Genomic DNA, 17,098 nt, shown 5'->3' on the forward strand with positions numbered 1-17,098 from the left:
GAGAATGTCAACTTTCAGCGATGCTCCGCCCCCGCCCAGCCCCCAAGACATCATTAGGCTGAGCCCGAGCCCCGCCCACCTGGTGGAGAGGCTGGAGGCAGAGGACGAGGCTGACTGGTGGAGGCGGGCGGCCTCGGCGGCAGCGTCCATGTCCACGTCGCTGCGAGAGCGCGGCACGTTCTCTGCCTTCCGGGACCGCTTCATCTCCTCCCGGCCCTTCAGGCTCTCAGAGCGGCCCAGGCGAATCTCTGAGCGAGAACTGGATGGAGAGGGCAGGAGACCTTGGGGTCTTATGTCTGGCCAGCTCTGACCTGCTGCCCCATCTCAGGGGTGCCTCAGCGCTGCAGGCTTCCACCCCAAACACCAAACCCAAAGGGCCCAAACTCCTGGTGGCAGACGCTGCTCAGTGACAAACCACTTTTGCTGCAAACGCCTTTTTGTCCCCTGCCCAGCCTGATGGACAGAGCCTCTCATCTCCCTCGTGACGGTCAGAAAGGGATCCCAACAGGACGGTGAAGTCTGGGACTAACAGAATCAGACTTGTGGGGTGTCTGGATGCGAAAGACCCAAGTCCCTGTCAGGAAAGCTGTGGACACCAAAGGCCCTCGTTAGGGACTACAAGGTGCCACCTTCCCAGCCCCCGGCCACCCCACAGCCAGCTCATCTGGCCCTCTGCTTTGGAATCGGTCGGCTTCCACCTCGGACTCTGCTTGATGTGGATCTCTCCTTTTATAAGATCTCCTAAGAGGGAAGTGAAAGCACCATCTTCACATACTCTTTAGCATTCTCCACACCGCCTGTCAGAAGAGTCTATCTGCTGTTGAATTCCTACCCCTCCAGTTGTGGATTTCTTCCATTCCTATCCTGACAGCATCTCTGCTAGGCTTCCAGTCCCCTCGTGGGAGCAGACCAGCTTGGGAGGGTGCTTACAGGGGTCTGTTTACTGATGGGCAGGACCTGCTCCCTGGCCTGCCATGCTTGGCCACGGAGTGTCTGTGGGGCTTGATGAGATGCTGACAACTGGGTGTTGCTCTTTTCCGAGTCCTGCAGCGCATCAGCCCTGTGACAGCTGGCATCTCTGACCCCTAGCTGCCCCAGGATGGTGCCTCACCCCATGGCCCTGCTGGGCTGGTTCTTTGCTGACATTATTACTAATCTACATCCTGCTCTGCCTCTAGGACCACAGAAGGCCTGGGGAGTCTGGAGAGCTCTTAATAGCACAGCAGGCTGCTGCAGAGAAGGAGCCAAATGGCTTGGTTCCCATCCATCAAGTCTCTCTGAACTGCTGGAGAATCCGAATGCCGCTTCCCCGGGGTCCTGAGAGTTCGTCTGCAGGGTTAGAAACCATACTGCCAGCTGATCCCCTACTGAACTCACCCCTGAAGTCTGATAAGACAATTCCCACACAGACTAACTCACGACACTTTCACCAGTGCCCCACAATGCGTCACTTGAGCACCACAACAAACCTTGTGCAATGAGGTTCTTGGGGCTACTTTCAAGTACCCAGAAGTGAGTACTGATCCCACCAAGAAGTGGGGCATCCAACCCACCTCTGGCCAAAAATTCCTAGACTACTGCTGTCTAGAACTGGGGGCTTCTTATACCTGGTTTAGTTTCTGTGACAACCACTGACCCACCGTGCTGCTGACACCATTTCTTCTAAGATTGTCAGTGAGCTCAGAACCATCAAATCCCAGCGGCTTCTGCTGACAGTAGATTTAGGATCCCAATGAATGTCTCAGGGCAAATTTACCTGACAACTTTAAGAACACGTTTACAAACGGTCTCAAATATTTCCTCAAAATGTTGACAGTATATCTTATAGTTGTATATCTGATATGTCTATAAGATCACACCTATCCCAGCAATCATATAATTTGTATATTTTACTCAGTAATAGTAGAACTCAGCCTCTGACCCTAGTACAGATCTAACCTTTATCTTGCCTAAATCTTTGTTAATTCTCACTGTGGCAAAATCTTTTAACATGTAGTAAGCGTGTAAAGGCTTTGTATACACAGAAAGGAGTAACCCTGCAGACGAGCAGGAACGTTTGACTTCCAGTTTGATAACTAGTCATTTTGGGGGGAGCATGGCTTGAATCTGCCACATGCTCACTTGCCTTTGGGCCTGCCTTTAGTCCAGCTCAGCCGCACACACAGAACTATTTTTGTATACCCAGGACCACATTTACTACACCTCAAGTGTGACTTAAGGAATTTGCAAGGATGTTTCTGACTACAGGCAATTTTCACTTTAAGTGCTGGCTGCAGGATTTTAGACCCGACTTGATGGCTGTCATGCCACAGTCAAGAGCAAGTCTAAGAGTACGTTGCCACGCCAGAGAAGGGTTCTTCATAGAACCTAGCCAAAGATAAAGAACGTGAGCAATGCCACAGCCTCTGTACCACTTTGTCTTCTTGAAAGAAGAGCAGTTTGTTTCGAATCAACGACCTTGTACTTCTTCACTGAGATGGACATCTGATGCCCAGGTTACACCGTCTGCCTTTAAAGCACCAGCAGAAACGCATCTCTAGCTCTCTTCTTCATGGGCGCCAAAGGCTGTCTTTTGCCTGACTTCCTTATTTCCCAGGATCTACCGAGCCCCCCTCTGCACTCTTCTCTAGCCGTATCATTTAGGGTTTCCTGACGAGCTGCTCTGTAACATAATCTAGCTCATTTTTGGGGTGGGGGCTGTTGAGTGGCCAGGGGGTGAGTCCAAAGGAAATTTTAAGGCATATAGTTCGTGGACGGGAAAGTCAGGGGCCCTGCTCTCTCTCCCGCTGGCCTGATCACCAGCACATAGTATGTCTTCTTCTGAACACACCAGGCAGGAAGGTTAGGGGAGAGAGAGCTCTACAGGGGGAGCCTGATAGTCTAGTGGGGGGTAAAGTAGCTGGCATTGAACCCAGCTCTGAAGCCTACCCGCGCTCCCCTCCCTGGGCAGCCAGCAGGCCCCATGCAGCCACTGCTACCTGTCGCTCTCCAGAAGGTCCTCGGGAAAGCTTCCTGTCGAGAGGCGCTGCGTCCCGGGCTCTGGGGCCTCGTACTGCTGGTTGTTTTCAAAGTGCTGAATGATGTTCCTCACGTTGCCTGGTTTGACTGGAAGCAGAAAGATAGTGAAAGACACTCTGCTTTCTGTTCAGGGATGACTTCTCGGGGCCCTCGCTCCCCTCTAGCCCAGAAGACAGCGATGAGCAAGCGTGGATGAGAACAGCATGGGGCTGGGGTCAGGAGACGTGATTCGAGCCCTGGCTCTTCTACGGTGGGGCACGGGCAGCCCCTTCCGCTTTCCGGGTTTGACAGCATGTTTGCGGTGGGTATTTCTTTTGGCTCACACATTCTTTATTACGGTGACTCTTATGCTTGAGAACTGCTACTAGGTTTTTCCCAAGAGCCATATACAGGTTAAACAAAATAGCCAGGAAGACCAAAAACACATCTACCTGTAATCTGGCCAGGTTGCCAAATTATACCAAGCATTTTTCAAATTTATACTGCTTTTAGAGTTTACTACTTCTGCTTTTCCTCGACTCTCCTTCCTGTTCTTTCTGCCCTCAACCCACCTCTTTATCTCCATCATTAAAGAATCAGACCCTCCATTACCAGTGAGGGGGGTCTTAGGAGGAACAGAGGAGCCATGTTACTCTCTGGCATTCAAATTCCAGACGCTTTTCAAAACGAAGACAAAAGAGAGCTGTTCTTATTCAAAGTAGAGAGGGCAGGTAAGAGAGTAAAAAGGCAAAGGTGATGCCACGTGGAGACCCTGGGGAAGAAAGCTCAGGTCCACGGTCTCAGTGGCTCCTATCTTCAAAGCTGATTAGCTTAGCTCCAGGTCCAAGATGTCAGAACAGGAGTTGGGCTAAAGATGCTGCTCTGCTTGGCCCAACAGGAAGGATAATGGCATGGGAAAGCAAGAAAAATCACTCCAGGCGCCAGGCCCTGGTCCTAACTGCCTAGCCACACTAACCACAGATTCTGACATCGACATATACAAACTTAAAAGAAAATTTCCAAGCCAGAGGAAAGAGAAAAACATTTAGCTGGCCTCTTCAAAGCTCACAACTTCATATCCTTTAGGCAGGTAATGTTTTTCTAAAACTGCAAAATAGGAGGTTGTGTATATGCATTAGGAGTAGGGACTGTTATCATCACTCCCACTGTGGAGGTGAGAGTCAGATCTGCCTGTCTCAGACTGGATGTGCATCTGGGCCTTGGGGCAACTGCAGGAGCCAGGGTCAGCTGTGCAGCCACAGCCCGGAGCATCCCTGGCTGGGTGATGACGTGGGAGCCTGGCATCCTATAATAGAATGCCTCCGGGCAGAGCCCATTGTTCCCTCTCCCATGGGCCACTTGGAAAAGGCCCAATTCTTGGGACGTAGTTACACCCTAGCTGTGACAAGGAACAGGTGTGGTCTTGAGATTTGGTATAACGGAATAACTCAGAGTAACAGGGGGAAAAAACACGTAGAAAGGAACATGTTTTTGAAAAGAGCAAAGTTTTCACCAGTAGCCTTTGCCCTCCTTCTTCCACTGTCTGAATAACAACGAAACTAAATGGAAGTGAATTATATGTCACTAACACTCAGATGCTTCCACTAATAAATAGGGGCTACAGCTGATGATCCCAAAGGGCAAAGTTCTCAACACTGAGGTTTTCTTGCTTTGGTGGCTGTTTGGTCTTTACAGATGCATACAGATTTGTCTGATATCCTGGGAACCTGAGAACATCAAATCAAACCATGAAATGACAACAGAAAGATCTGACTCAAAGAGGTGGGGAGGACCCAGCATCCTTATCCTCTCTTGGGACCAGGGGCCCCACCCTGGGTGTTCCTGTCCCCTCTTGGGCAGGGCTGCTTGGTCTCAGGCCTGCTGCTGCCTCATGCCTGCCTCGGGCAGGGGGGATGGGAGGAAGTATGTGTTAAAAACGAAGGCCCTGGGTTTCAAGGCCATTCTTTTAGTTTTTCCATTGTTTTATAGACTTTTCTCCCCCTAATAACTCTTTTATTGTTTAAAATAGCATAACAAGCCTAGCAATTTAACTTTGAAAATAATTTTGAAAATCATTATTTTTGTCACTTTCTATAAAGTGAGTTCTGGCAACAGGTTAATTTCCTGACTGCATCTCACTGCTCTCTCTTCTCAATTTACTACAGAACCTAGGAAATATTAATCCCATAATTGTATGTATAGGGACCTCAGTGGTGGGAAATGAACCTGCCCAGTTCTAGGTTCTAAGCTTCTCTGGGTTAACGTCCATTATACATATATATGTATTTTTAATACATAGAGTCTAGAAGACATTAGGTCCTGTAACATACATACATTAGGGTCATTCTTTTTAACTGCTGCAGTGACACTGTGCTGGCAAAGTTAAGAGTCAAAAGAGATGGAGGTGCTACAATGAAGGACTTAAGCAAAGGAGACGACAGAAATTAAAACAGCCCGAGACCGAACTGTTGAAGACCCATCCTTTACTAAAAAAACCCCACATAACATTCAAAAATGAGGATTTTTATTACTATTTCAACTGAAAACAAAAACCTGAGGAACCTGTACAGGACGTTTCAATGTGCGAGGATTTCCCTCGATGACACAGGGCCCTGGACTTTTGGAACCGCATCCGTGGAGAGGTGACAGAATGAGAGAAAGGCCAGGCCATGGACCAGACTCGGAGGGCCTGGAGGAGCTGCGGGGGCGGGGCGGGGCGTGTGCAGTGCCCGGGGCGCCCCCGCCCCCGCCCCCCCCCCCAGGCAGGCAGAGTCCTGCGCCCTGCGCCCAGCGTGAGAGCAAGAGCCCCTGGGCTGGGGGGTTGTGTCATGGGGAGCTTCAGCAGCATGGAGGAACACGCAAGAGACATGGAGTGAGGAAAGGGAGGGAGCAAAGAGAGCCAGGACGGGAGGAGATGAAGGAGAGCGGGAGGAGGGCAGACAGGACTTGGGAAATGGAAACTCAATGCTAATGCAAAGAAAAACCCAAAGAAAATGGTCCTTTTACCTTCCACAGGGGACAAGGGAATATGAAATGCTAAAAGAAAACAAACAAAAACAAAAGTAAACCATGAAAAGTCAAATTAATGTTTCAAGCGTCAAAATAAAAATTACATCAAGCTGGAAAATGAAAGGTAGTGGCAAAAATCAGGGCTGCTCTAGTAGAGGCCCCTACCCCCGCTTCCCCCAGGGCAGCAATTTCAGGGAAGGCAGGAGACCCAGCCACGGCCCTCCCCAGACCCCCGAGACTGACACTGGGGCCCTGAGGTGATGCCTGGGAGGGCCAGCAGCAACGTCCACGCGGATGACACACAACTGGGAAGAGACTGGTGACGGGATCCACGGAGGTCTGCGTTACTGACGGCATGACGGGAGCCTCTGGGTCCCAAACCTGCCCCCTTTCCACCTAATCCTGCTTCATAGTAACTGAAACCTTCCACCAAGGGCCTGTAATTGCTCCCAACACACAGGCCCTCAGCAGGACAGCAAGTCCATGGATGCAGGTGAAGGAGGCGCTGACGGTCAACAGGGCAATCTTGCCAAGGGGGGAATACTCCTCTGCGTGACTGTTCAGTGTCTACACTGGCTCTGAGTCCCTAGACCCAGGGGCTGCAGGGCCTCCCTGGCTCTGAAGCAGTTCCCTGCAGCTCAGGAGCCTGCGCTGGGTGTGGCAACGGGAGAATGCAGTAGCACCAAGAGGAAGCTGTGACCTCAGAGTTTGGGCCTTTGGCCCCAGAAGCACAGGGAGGCCCTCTGCCAACATACTGGCCTGTGAAGGGGCTGAGGTCCCTGTCCAAGGCTTTGCTCCCCAAATACTCACTGCTCTGGGAAGAGCTTTTGGGCTTCCCAATGTACTTGAGGATGGGGTTTCGCTTCTTGTCCTCCAAGGCATCCTTCTCTTTCTTGGCATTGCTGCTCTGCTGAGACAAGAGACACTAGCGGTTAGAGAAGGTCCCATCCCCCAGACCGCGCCACTGATCACCCCGCCCTGCCCCTGCGGCTGGCCCTACACAAGCAACTGGGAAGCAGACTCATGCTTGCACCCGATCTAGCACATCTGCTTCTGGCCTGGGACTGGAGGGAGGGACAGAGCTGCTCCAGCCTGGGGATTCTCAACGACTCCGTGTCCAAAGGCAGCGGGACGAGCCAGACACTGGAGAGGGCTCTGCCCGGTCTGCCTCAGTGCAGGAGCCAGGCCAAGAGGTGGCTCTTTCTAAGGGAGCTCTGTCACCTTCTTGGTCTTTGGGAAGAAGGGTAGCCACTTGTCCTTGTCAGGAGCGGACTGGGCCTTTTCAGCCGTGTTGGAAGGTCGTGTTTCTCGAAGACGGATGCCTGCATGGCTCATGTAGGTATTGAGGGCGAAGTCCATGGGGGCACTGTAAGAGAGGAATGGGAGCGTCGATCGGAAAGCGCCAGCAGGTGCAAGGGCCGGGAGTCTGCTTCACACAAGCTCCTCACCACCACCCAGTGGGGTGGTGAAGGGCCAGGGCACTCAGAGGGAGGCCTGGCATATTCGAATGGGACAGCAGGCAGAAGCCGGCGAAAAGTCCTGGCTGGCATGACTCCTGGAAGAAATCGCATTCTTTTCCTACGCAGCCCTCTTCCTAATGAGGGGATAGTGGCTGGCGGAAGCACATGTCAGTTCACCAAAACATAAGCAAGTAAGCCAGGGGCAGGCCTGGAGCCGGCTGAGGCCCACAGCTCACGTCCTTAGGCATATGCGCAGGGCTGGGGAGGCAAAGGGATGGGGAGAAACACCCACCAGCCCCTGCAAGTCCAAGGAAGCTGACTTTGGCCACCACCCACCCCAAGTACAAGGAGGAAAAAAGATGGAAAGACCTGTCAAGGAGCTTCCAACTGCCACCGATGAAACTGCCCAAAGCTCTGTGTTTAAAAATGTATTTGCCCCTCAATTCAGTAGACAGATTATCCACTCTGTGGATTCAACAAAGCAAATGCTTCGGCCCTGGCTTTCCTCTTCCCTGAAACAGACTTCTAACCCCATCTTCCCTCCCTTACTGAGTGTGTGTTTGCATACTCATCTTAACACTGGCTGCTGAGAAACAGAGAGACAAATATACAGGCTGCAAGGAAAACACACGTGCCGTCAGAGGAAACGTGCTGGGCCCCAGCTCCCCGCTGTAGGCGCTGCTGACACAGGCTGACCTGTCACCACTCCCTCCTTGGGTGGTTTACGAGAAAGAAGTGGGGAGGCAGGCACAGGGCTGATGTGGGTGGAGAGGAGGAGGCCAGGAATGGGAGTGCTGGTAGCTTGGTGTCGTCACACTGAGGAGCAGACCCACGTCCCAGGCAGTGATCCCCGAGCATCAGTGCCTGGACATCGTGACCCCCTCGTGTTATGGTTACACACAGACATCTGGGGACTAAACTTGGACAGACGGCGATCCTCGGACGCCCGGGACTCCCCTGTGACTGGCAGAGATGCAACGCCCAGTAGCTCAACCCCACTGCTTCCCACCTGGAAACCACACAGACTCACTCACCTCCTGTCTTCCTCGTATTTGGACCTGCAACAAAAGAAAGAACAGATGACTCAGACTGCAAAGGCAGAGGCTCACCTGCCCGTGAAGCCTGGGGTGGGGGGAGTTCTTTGTTAGAAGAGGGAGGGGATGAGGGAAGGGAAGATGACAAAAGATCGGACTCAGACCCTTGGTCTCAGCTCTGGAGCCAGCCTGGGGCTCAGGAGGTGAGGTCCTCATTCCCCTGAGGGACTCAGCACAGGGTGCTGATGGTGATGGGGGCGTCCCTCCAGCTAGAAGGAGGGAATGTGGCAAATACAGCCCCCTGCTTGGTATGTTTCAGCCTCTGAAAGCTGTCACGGAAGAGGGTCCCCTTTGTGTCCACCTGAAACGAAACTAAAAGGGTTGGGCTGACGCTGAGGCAAGACGAAAGCAGGTGAGGGCGCAGAGACCGTACCTTGAGACCTGATTCAGAGGAACTGATCCGAAAGAGGTTAATGGTAACAGCAACTAATATCTGTGTACTCACTGCAGGTCAGGCACTACTCTAAGCTACTTACACATAACATTTACACTCAAAATAGCCCGTGAGCAGGTATTATATCTCCATTTAATGAGGCTAAAGCTTCATTCTTGTAAATAGAAGCCTTTTACAAGCGGGATGCCTGTGTTGTCAGTAATAATCCCATATAATTCTGTGGTGCCCGCGATCTCAGAACAGCCTCACTCAGGTTTTGCCTCCGTCCCTGGCGTGGTTGGGGTGATTAGTGACATATGACCGCTAGGGAAACTGAGGCCCAGAAAGATTCAGGGTTTGGCTGAGTGTCCGAGGGTTGTTTTCAAAGAATAAGCCCTCCCTGTGGGACCCCATCTAGTCACATCTCTAACCCGGATCTCTTGTCAAATGCCAGATTCATATATGCAGCTGCCTACTCAAGTCTCCAGTCTGATGTCTAAACAAGTTCTGAGATGTTGACACCTCTGAAACCGAGCCCCGATTTTCTGCCACGACACCGTCCCTCACACAGCTGTCCCTAACTTGACTGATGGCACCTTTGTCCTTTTAGTCATTTAGGTAAGAAGTCTTCCTTGGTTTTTCTTTCTCTCACATCCTACACATCAGTTTTTAGGAAATCCTTCTATTGGTTCTACTGTTAAAATATACTTGGAGCTGAACTCTCTTCACAGCCTCCATCGCCAATGCTCTGGTCCAAGCCCTGCTGCTTGGGCCCCCGTAACTGGCCTCCCTGTTTGGAACCCCTCCTGTTCTCCCACCACCCTCCACCCACTCTGTGAGCCTCTCGCAGCTCCAATGGCTCCTCATTCACTGAGAGAAAAAAACCAAAGACCTTACAACAGTCCACAGGCTCTGCGAGGCTGCCCTTCCTGTTACTGCTCTGACTGCGGCACTGAGCTTCTCAGCCTTCTCTGGCCACACTGGTCTCTGACTGCTCCTCAAATATGTCAAGCACATTCCCACTCTGCCCTGGCTGTCCCCTCTGCCTGGGATGCTCTTCCCTCAAGATGTTTCCAAGGATGACTCCCTCACTTGCTTCAGTTGCCCAAATGTAACTTTCTGGATGAAGCTCTATTTGAACTTGCAACCCACTGGCTCAGGTGCTCCTGACCCGCCTCAGCCCTCTCCATTTCTACCCCCCTGCCAGCACTTCTTTTCTAACACAGTATACAATTTACTCATATATTATGCACTGCTTTCTCTTCCCACAATAACATAAGCTCCGCAAGCATTGCTGTTTGTCTACTAATGTATGCCAGGAGCCCAGAACAGCGCTTAGCATCAGTGGGGACTCCATAAATGTTTGCTGGACTGAAATAGTGTTAGTAGAGACTACGGCGATCATTCAGCCCAACTCTCGTCATTTTAGATGAGACCAAGGTAGATGAAACAGCTTGATCAAGGTCACATAACTACTTGGGACTTCCCTGGTGGTTGGGACTCTGTGCTTCCACTGCGGGGGCAAGGGTTCCATCCCTGGTGGGGCAACTAAGATCCCACATGCTGTGCGGTGTGGCCAAAAAAACCTCCAAAAACAAACAAAAAACAAAAAAACCCACGTCACATAATTACTGAGTGGAGAAGCAGTACTGGGGTGAAAAATATACCTCTAAGCCTGCAAGTGTCCCCACAAAGCCATCCCAGGTGCCTGGGACACTTGTAGAAAACAGGACTGGAAAGAGGCAACCACAGCAGCTGTGCCGGAAGTTCCTTAACAAGTTTAGTTAGGTTAGTCCTCTGATGTGATCAGTTAAAAATGGTTCCATTTCCCACGCGCCATCTGTCTCCTGAAGGAGCTTTACCCCCTGGAGAATCGCAGTGCGGTTCTCACACTCAGCATCAGCTATGACCTTAGAGCAAGAAGGCAGACCCGTCAGGAAGAGGCTAGGGAGGGGAGGCAGAAAGCTCCCGCGTTCCTGGAGCCCGTGGTCTCTCATAAGCACCAAACCCCTGTCGGGAGCCCCGGGCTCTGCAAGTCCCTTGAGATTCCCGCAGCCCCAGCCTGAGAAATGAAGCAGGAGGGCGGGACTCACCCCATCTTTCAGGGGAAGGCGGATCAGGCAAGAAATGGAAGAGGGGGAGAGGCTGGGAAACAGACCACAAAATGCATCAATGTGTGCAGCGTGTTCAGGGGACAGGAGCGGACTGGAGACTCACAAAATGTCTCCTAGGGCAGCCAGCTGCTTCTCGGCCACCTGGCGCTCACGGAGAGGGTCCCCATCCAGGTCCAGCAGGTCGTTTTCTCCATACAGGCTGCCCAGCCCCAGAGTGCGCTTTGTTCTGAGCCAGAGAGACACAGAGAAAGAAACAAATGTACACAGACGCCAGACAGAGAGTGAGGCACACATACACGCATCACGAAAGATCCACGCACACCGCAGGGGAAAGAGCAGGGCGAGGAGGCAGGGCAGAGAGCGGGGCTGGGGCCTGGGCACCTGTAGTCGTGGATCTGCTCCTGGATGTCTGGCATGGCTGCCTCCTGAGCCTCGCAGAGAACAGCGCGCACGTCCTCACCGCTCCGCAGGCGCGCGTCTGTGGTGGGAGCAAGGGAAGACAGACAGGGGAGGGATGTCGGGAAGAGGAGGTTACATCTGCTGAGCATCTCCAAGCCTCTCAGCTCCCTGGGGCACTGGGAGGGGAAGCTGGCTCTCTGCCCTCCTGTTAACCAAGGGAAGTGGAGGTCTGGACCTACCAGGTCATTCCTGAATTTAGGACTGGAACCCTGACGTCCAAGTCCCAAGGCAAGAACAAAAACACGTTCAGGGTGGTCTACACTCCATCAAGTGGGGAAATATTAAAGCCCCTCTCTGGATGCGTCCAGACGCTGCCGCCCTCTGACATCAAGTGCAAACCCCTGAGAGGCTCATCCTCCTTCCATGGCCCCAGGGCCAGTTCGCAAGGCTGAAAAAGGCAAGGAAACCCCAGCTCCCCACCAGAAACTGCAAGGTGCCTCTCCTGTCCCCACATTCACCCTCTGCCCCTGCCCACAAGCTCTCCTAGCATCCAGGCCTGTAAAGTGCCTCTTTTCCAAGGCAGCTTCAAACTATTACCCTCCAGAAAGCTCCTACGATTAGCCTCTCAGACTGACATCCTCCTTATACTGCCTCCCTCAGCTCTTCTATTCATGACTTGAGAGTGAGAAGGGAGCAGAGTCACCACCTAGTTCACTGCCTCCTGACTCAGTATTAGTTAAGGAACTTACACAAACAAAAACAAAAGAACAGAAACACTCCAGAGACTCTGATTCTGCAGGGCAGGTGAGGCCCTGGTTTCTGTGTTTGTAAAAAACCATTCCCCGGGACCTCCCTGGTGGCACAGTGGCTGGGAGTCTGCCTGCCAATGCAGGGTACATGGACTCGATCCCTGGTCCGAGAGGATCCCACATGCCTCGGAGCAACTAAACCTGTGAGCGACAACTACTGAGCCCACGAGGGGCAACTACTGAAGCCTCAGCCTAGAGCCTGTGCTCTGCAACAAGGGAGACCACTGCACTGAGAAGCCAGCACACTGCAACGAAGAGCAGCCCCCACTCGTCACAACTAGAGAAAGCCTGCACGCAGCAACGAAGACCCAACGCAGCTACAAATAAATAAATAAATAAGTCATGTAGTCAATATTTAAAAACAAACAAACAAACAAAAATAAGAACAATTCCCCAAGGGATCCTGATGATCGACCAGGCTTAAGAATCCACTTTCCTCTTTGTACAGATGAGCCAGCTGAGGCCCAGAGAGTTCACACGGAAGGTTGATAGAAATGACCTCGGTCTCCTAACCAAGTGGTGTCTCCCCAAGACAAGCTCCCAGGCAGCGTCTGTCCTGTTTGTGCTTGTCCATAAGCTATTGCGAGGAGTTCTGGAGGAACGGTCCCTGTTTCCCCCTATCTGAGGACAGCTGTCCAAGGCAGGGAGTATGTACTCTCTCCCGGGGGCCCAGCACAAGACGGACACCTAGAGGAGACCGACCGACCAAGGAGCCAACTTACCAATTTCAGCCTGTAACATCTCTGGGACCTTCACTCTCAGAGGCTAAAAGACAGAAGGGTGGGGGCAGAAGTGGTGAGGTCCACACACCCCAGGGGGTGTGGGAGATGCTGTGCAGAGGCAAGGAGGGCTCCAGAACCCTACCTTCTCCCCCGCCTTCCCTACACTACCCCACCCTCCACTCACCTCTCTCCAACTGAATTCTAGGCTAGGGATTTGAGAAGCGGAAGCTGAGGTGGCCGGCAAGCGGGGACTACACCCTGAGGGTGGCACCTGCACTCTCTCCACTCTTATTTCAAGGACAGGGTGCATGGGACGGAACAGTTCCAAAAAGTGGACTGCCACCAAAGTAGCAGCAAGGGAGAATCTTTATGAGGCGATTTGATGGCTTCCCCTCCTTCACTTCGAAGGGAAAACTGGCCTTATGTCACCACGTCTCCCAGTGAGCACAGGGCCTGGCTTCTGTTTTATGACAACCTGCCAGCTGGACCCTGGAGGGCTTCCATCACAGGCAACAGGGAACAACCAGCAGCTCTAACCTCCTTAACTCAAGACCCGTGGAAGGGGCAAAAATACAAATCTTGAGGAGAAACAGTTTATTCCCCAATCTCATTAGACCTAGCAGCTTACTGCCAGATGAAAAAAGTCATTTTGGAATGAGTTCAGTTGACCAGATTAGAAAATCTAAGATGGGAACTGCCCTCTGCAGGCTGAGGTGCAGCCGCCAGTGGGATCCCTGACACATTCTTGGGAACCATGTCCAGACGCAGAGTGTTCATCCACCCCAGATACTCTGGGGTCCCCTCTCTCTGAACCCTGACTTTGGGCAGTAAGGTCAAGTCAGGCTGAGCTTCAGACATCTCAGTGCGCCTCTTGGCTCCCTGATTTCTATCATCTGATGTCTCTGGGCCTCCGTTTCTTCGTCCCAGGGATGGGCAAGGCAAGGAGGGTTGAAGGGAACCCGGGCATGGATCCGGGGGAGAGTAATTAGGATATGGTACAAGTTTTTTTTCTCCAAACATTTCAGAGAGGAAATGTGCATTCTACCTTGCTACAAGTAGAACAAAAGAAGTACAGAGAGAAGATCAACCTTAGAGTGGGGTGAGGGACAGAATCCAGGAATCATCTTTAAGAACCTGTCTCCAATTGTCCTGAATGTTTTGCTTAGTTTTTCCTCTGCCTCTGAATGGTCCAAACAATATAATAAAATTGTAATCCAGTCTACAACTGCCTTACCGCATTTTTCTCTAGGAAAATATTCCAGATGTCTTTTCCCAAGCTTCGGGAATCCTTGGGGTTTGTTTGCTGATAAACTTCTGCACACAAGTAAAAAAGCTAGGAGAGAGAAAATGGGTTAGAGCAGTGATTCTCAGCCCAGAGTGCTTTTGCCCTCCAGGGGACAGCTGGTAATGTCTGGAAGCATTTTTGACTGTTACACCTGGAGAGGTGCTACTGGCATCTAGTGAGTGCAGTCCAGTGATGCAACTAAAGATCCTGCAGTGCACACGACAGCATCCCACAACAATGCACGCCACAGCTCAAAAGGTCAGTGGTGCTGAGGTTGAGAAACCCTGTGGTAAATCATCTCCACCCCTTGGCACGCACATACCCGCCCCCCAACACAATCACTCCTCAACTCTGGATCCTCTCCACCCTTGACATCTTGTCTTGTACTTGTTTATCTATTGTTTTTAAGGGTTCGTGTTTTACTTCTCTTTATGCTGTGCCTTGTCTTTATTCAAGAATTCTTCTGAGATACCGGCACTTGGGACGCACACACATGGCCTCACTGAACACCTGCTGAGTGAATGGATGCTGAGTCTGGCTTCTAACAGCGGGAGCCCCAGAAAAGGAAAGGCAGCAGTGTGTGCCGCGGGCAAGAAGTTTATTCTGGAGAACGCGACAGCAGCCTCTCTCCTTCACCCCCTCTTCTTCCTAAGCAGCTGAGCAGAACGACAGAAACTGGCAAGGCTGCTGTTCTGAGCACTGTCGCAGGGCAAGCTGACCTCCATCCCCTCACAACCCTTCTTGTCATCACCTTCTTGTCATCCCCTTGCCCTTCTGCCAAGCTTTCTTGTGGTAACACTGTATATCTGCAAGGGCTGCTCTCTCAACTCCCCACTGTTAATCTGTATCCACCTTCATTCAAAAAACCTAGGAAGACCATCGCCTCCAAGCAGACCCAGAAGGACAGCTTTCTTGGCCTCGCTCTTCCAGCTCCTCCCTGTGCTATTCATGCAGTTAGGAGGGAAGAATCCCTTCCACCGAGGTTGCACCTTTTCTTCTATTTTGTCTCTGTCCTCGAGATGCCTGACTGTGCCCATGGATCTGACTTACGACATCTAGAGAGCAGGGGCAGAGCCCAAGCACAAGCAGGCATGTGATCGAGACAGATACTGGCGACTTACCAGGGGACTGGGGTCCGCCTGAGAGAAGATGTACCGTAGAAAAACCCCCAGGTGAGCTGGCCGTGACTTCAGTTTCTCAAAGTCCTGGAAAATGATGTCGCTCTGGAAGGCAGAAGGTGGGCAGGGCTGGGGGCACAGGGGCAGGGCGCAGCAGCGCTGCCGGCGCCGGCTCAGCTCCCCTGCTCCCCGCCTTCCAGGCCTGACAAGCGCGGCTCCCTCCCCCATGCTCTCTCACAGCTGGTGCCAGTCCAACCGCTTCTAGCGGGTATGACACAGAATGATGAAAAGAGAAAATCAGGAAACCATTACCTCGTTGTTGAAATAACCTGGGTCATAATCTTCCTCTGGGCCAATAATTAAAGGCTTTGGGCTTTGATCTACACCCTGGGGGAGAGAGTCGAGTTGTAGAGATGAGAGGTCAGAGGACAGGGATCCAGCCCCCTCAGTGGAGTCCGGTTAGTGACAGCACAGCACTGGTGAGGAGAGCCACACGCCGCTGGTAAACACTGGCATCTCACTACCACCCCCAAATCTCAGAGAACAGGAAAAATGATTTCCACTTGCAAGAAGGCAACTGCCTCTGGGTGGGGCAGGGCAGACTCAGAGCAGCCTGGTCACATGACCGTATGAAGATGGGAAGTGAGAGAAAGTGCTCTCTTCCTGTTTGTGAAAGATCTGGGGAGGGAGTGTCAGCCCACAAAATAAGAACCTAGAGCTCCTGCCGGACGGGTGGGCTGGGGGCTCTGCTGTTCTTCTCAACAGACCCCCTCCCCAAACACACACCCTTGAGACCTAGTGCCTCCCACAGCGCTCCTATACAGTTACCATGCGCCCTCTACCTCTGCTGGAGGACAGCCTTGTGGTCTGTCTCTGCCTCCTTGAGTGAGGGGATAGAGCCAATCTTTCTCCAACACCGTCTCTACCATTTCCCCGGCCTGCTCAAGAATCTCTGGTAGATCCCCCTTTCCTGTCTAAAATCAAGCTTCTCAGCTTGGCTTTTCTCTCTTTCCCCCTTTAGCCATTGGTTAGGCCTGATGAGAGATTTCACACTGTATAAACGTTTCAGATGTTTCACTGGACAAGCCTTTCTCCTAAAGGTTCCTTGAGCTTTCAAAGCTTTCCTACCAACTATATTTTTCACTCGATTTACTCTACCTCATTTTCAGTGATCCCCCAACGAGGGCTATGCTCTGGAACCCCTCTAGAGGAGGCACTCCTCACGCCTACTTTTTCTCAGACCCAAGATACCCTCCTATTCCACCTCCTCAAGGGGCTTTTCCTTTTCCTGACAGTTCCTCCCTGACACTCCTCACTCAGTTTTGTTCTCCTGGGTATTTACAGACTCTGTGCTCAGAATGACTGAGTACAGAACATGAGAGACCCAGGAGGCATCTCAGAGATCAGAGTCTAGCACTCACTTTTTTTTTTTTTTTTTTTTTTTGGGCACGTGGGCTTAGTTGCTCCGCGGCATGTGGGATCTTCCTGGAGCTGGGATCGAACCCGTGACCTCTGCATTGGCAGGCGGATTCTTAACCACTGCGCCACCTAGGAAGCCCTAGCACTCACTTTTAATGGCATGTTCAGCATTGCGGAGTCAGGCCTGATGTGCTGGACCTGTATTCCTTAGACACAACCTGAGTAGCCTCCTCTCCTCAAACACCCTAGTGTCTGAATCCCTTGGGGTCCAGAATCCCCAGGGGGTGTTAGATGACCAC

At 51.9% G+C, this 17,098-nt stretch overlaps 1 protein-coding gene across 11 annotated transcripts in view; it reads right to left on the reverse strand.

Moving 5' to 3' along the window:
* ARHGEF11 (Rho guanine nucleotide exchange factor 11) overlaps positions 1–17,098 on the reverse strand; it is a 107,099-nt gene that overhangs the window by 13,009 nt on the left and 76,992 nt on the right. For 6 of the 11 annotated variants that reach the window (XM_057727055.1, XM_057727079.1, XM_057727072.1 and 3 more), the window contains 12 exons: positions 15,693–15,767; positions 15,384–15,485; positions 14,212–14,310; positions 12,978–13,020; positions 11,429–11,525; positions 11,151–11,273; positions 8,501–8,524; positions 7,228–7,372; positions 6,817–6,916; positions 6,004–6,033; positions 2,979–3,105; positions 80–259 (listed from right to left, as the gene is read on the reverse strand). In XM_057727055.1, the coding sequence (XP_057583038.1) occupies positions 80–259; positions 2,979–3,105; positions 6,004–6,033; positions 6,817–6,916; positions 7,228–7,372; positions 8,501–8,524; positions 11,151–11,273; positions 11,429–11,525; positions 12,978–13,020; positions 14,212–14,310; positions 15,384–15,485; positions 15,693–15,767 (1,145 nt within the window). The remainder of the gene's footprint in view (positions 1–79; positions 260–2,978; positions 3,106–6,003; positions 6,034–6,816; positions 6,917–7,227; positions 7,373–8,500; positions 8,525–11,150; positions 11,274–11,428; positions 11,526–12,977; positions 13,021–14,211; positions 14,311–15,383; positions 15,486–15,692; positions 15,768–17,098) is intronic. The other 5 variants (XM_057727085.1, XM_057727045.1, XM_057727065.1 and 2 more) reach the window with 4 other exon arrangements.

This window comes from Hippopotamus amphibius, chromosome 1 (genome assembly GCF_030028045.1).
Source record: "Hippopotamus amphibius kiboko isolate mHipAmp2 chromosome 1, mHipAmp2.hap2, whole genome shotgun sequence".
Classification (NCBI taxonomy): Eukaryota; Metazoa; Chordata; class Mammalia; order Artiodactyla; family Hippopotamidae; genus Hippopotamus; species Hippopotamus amphibius.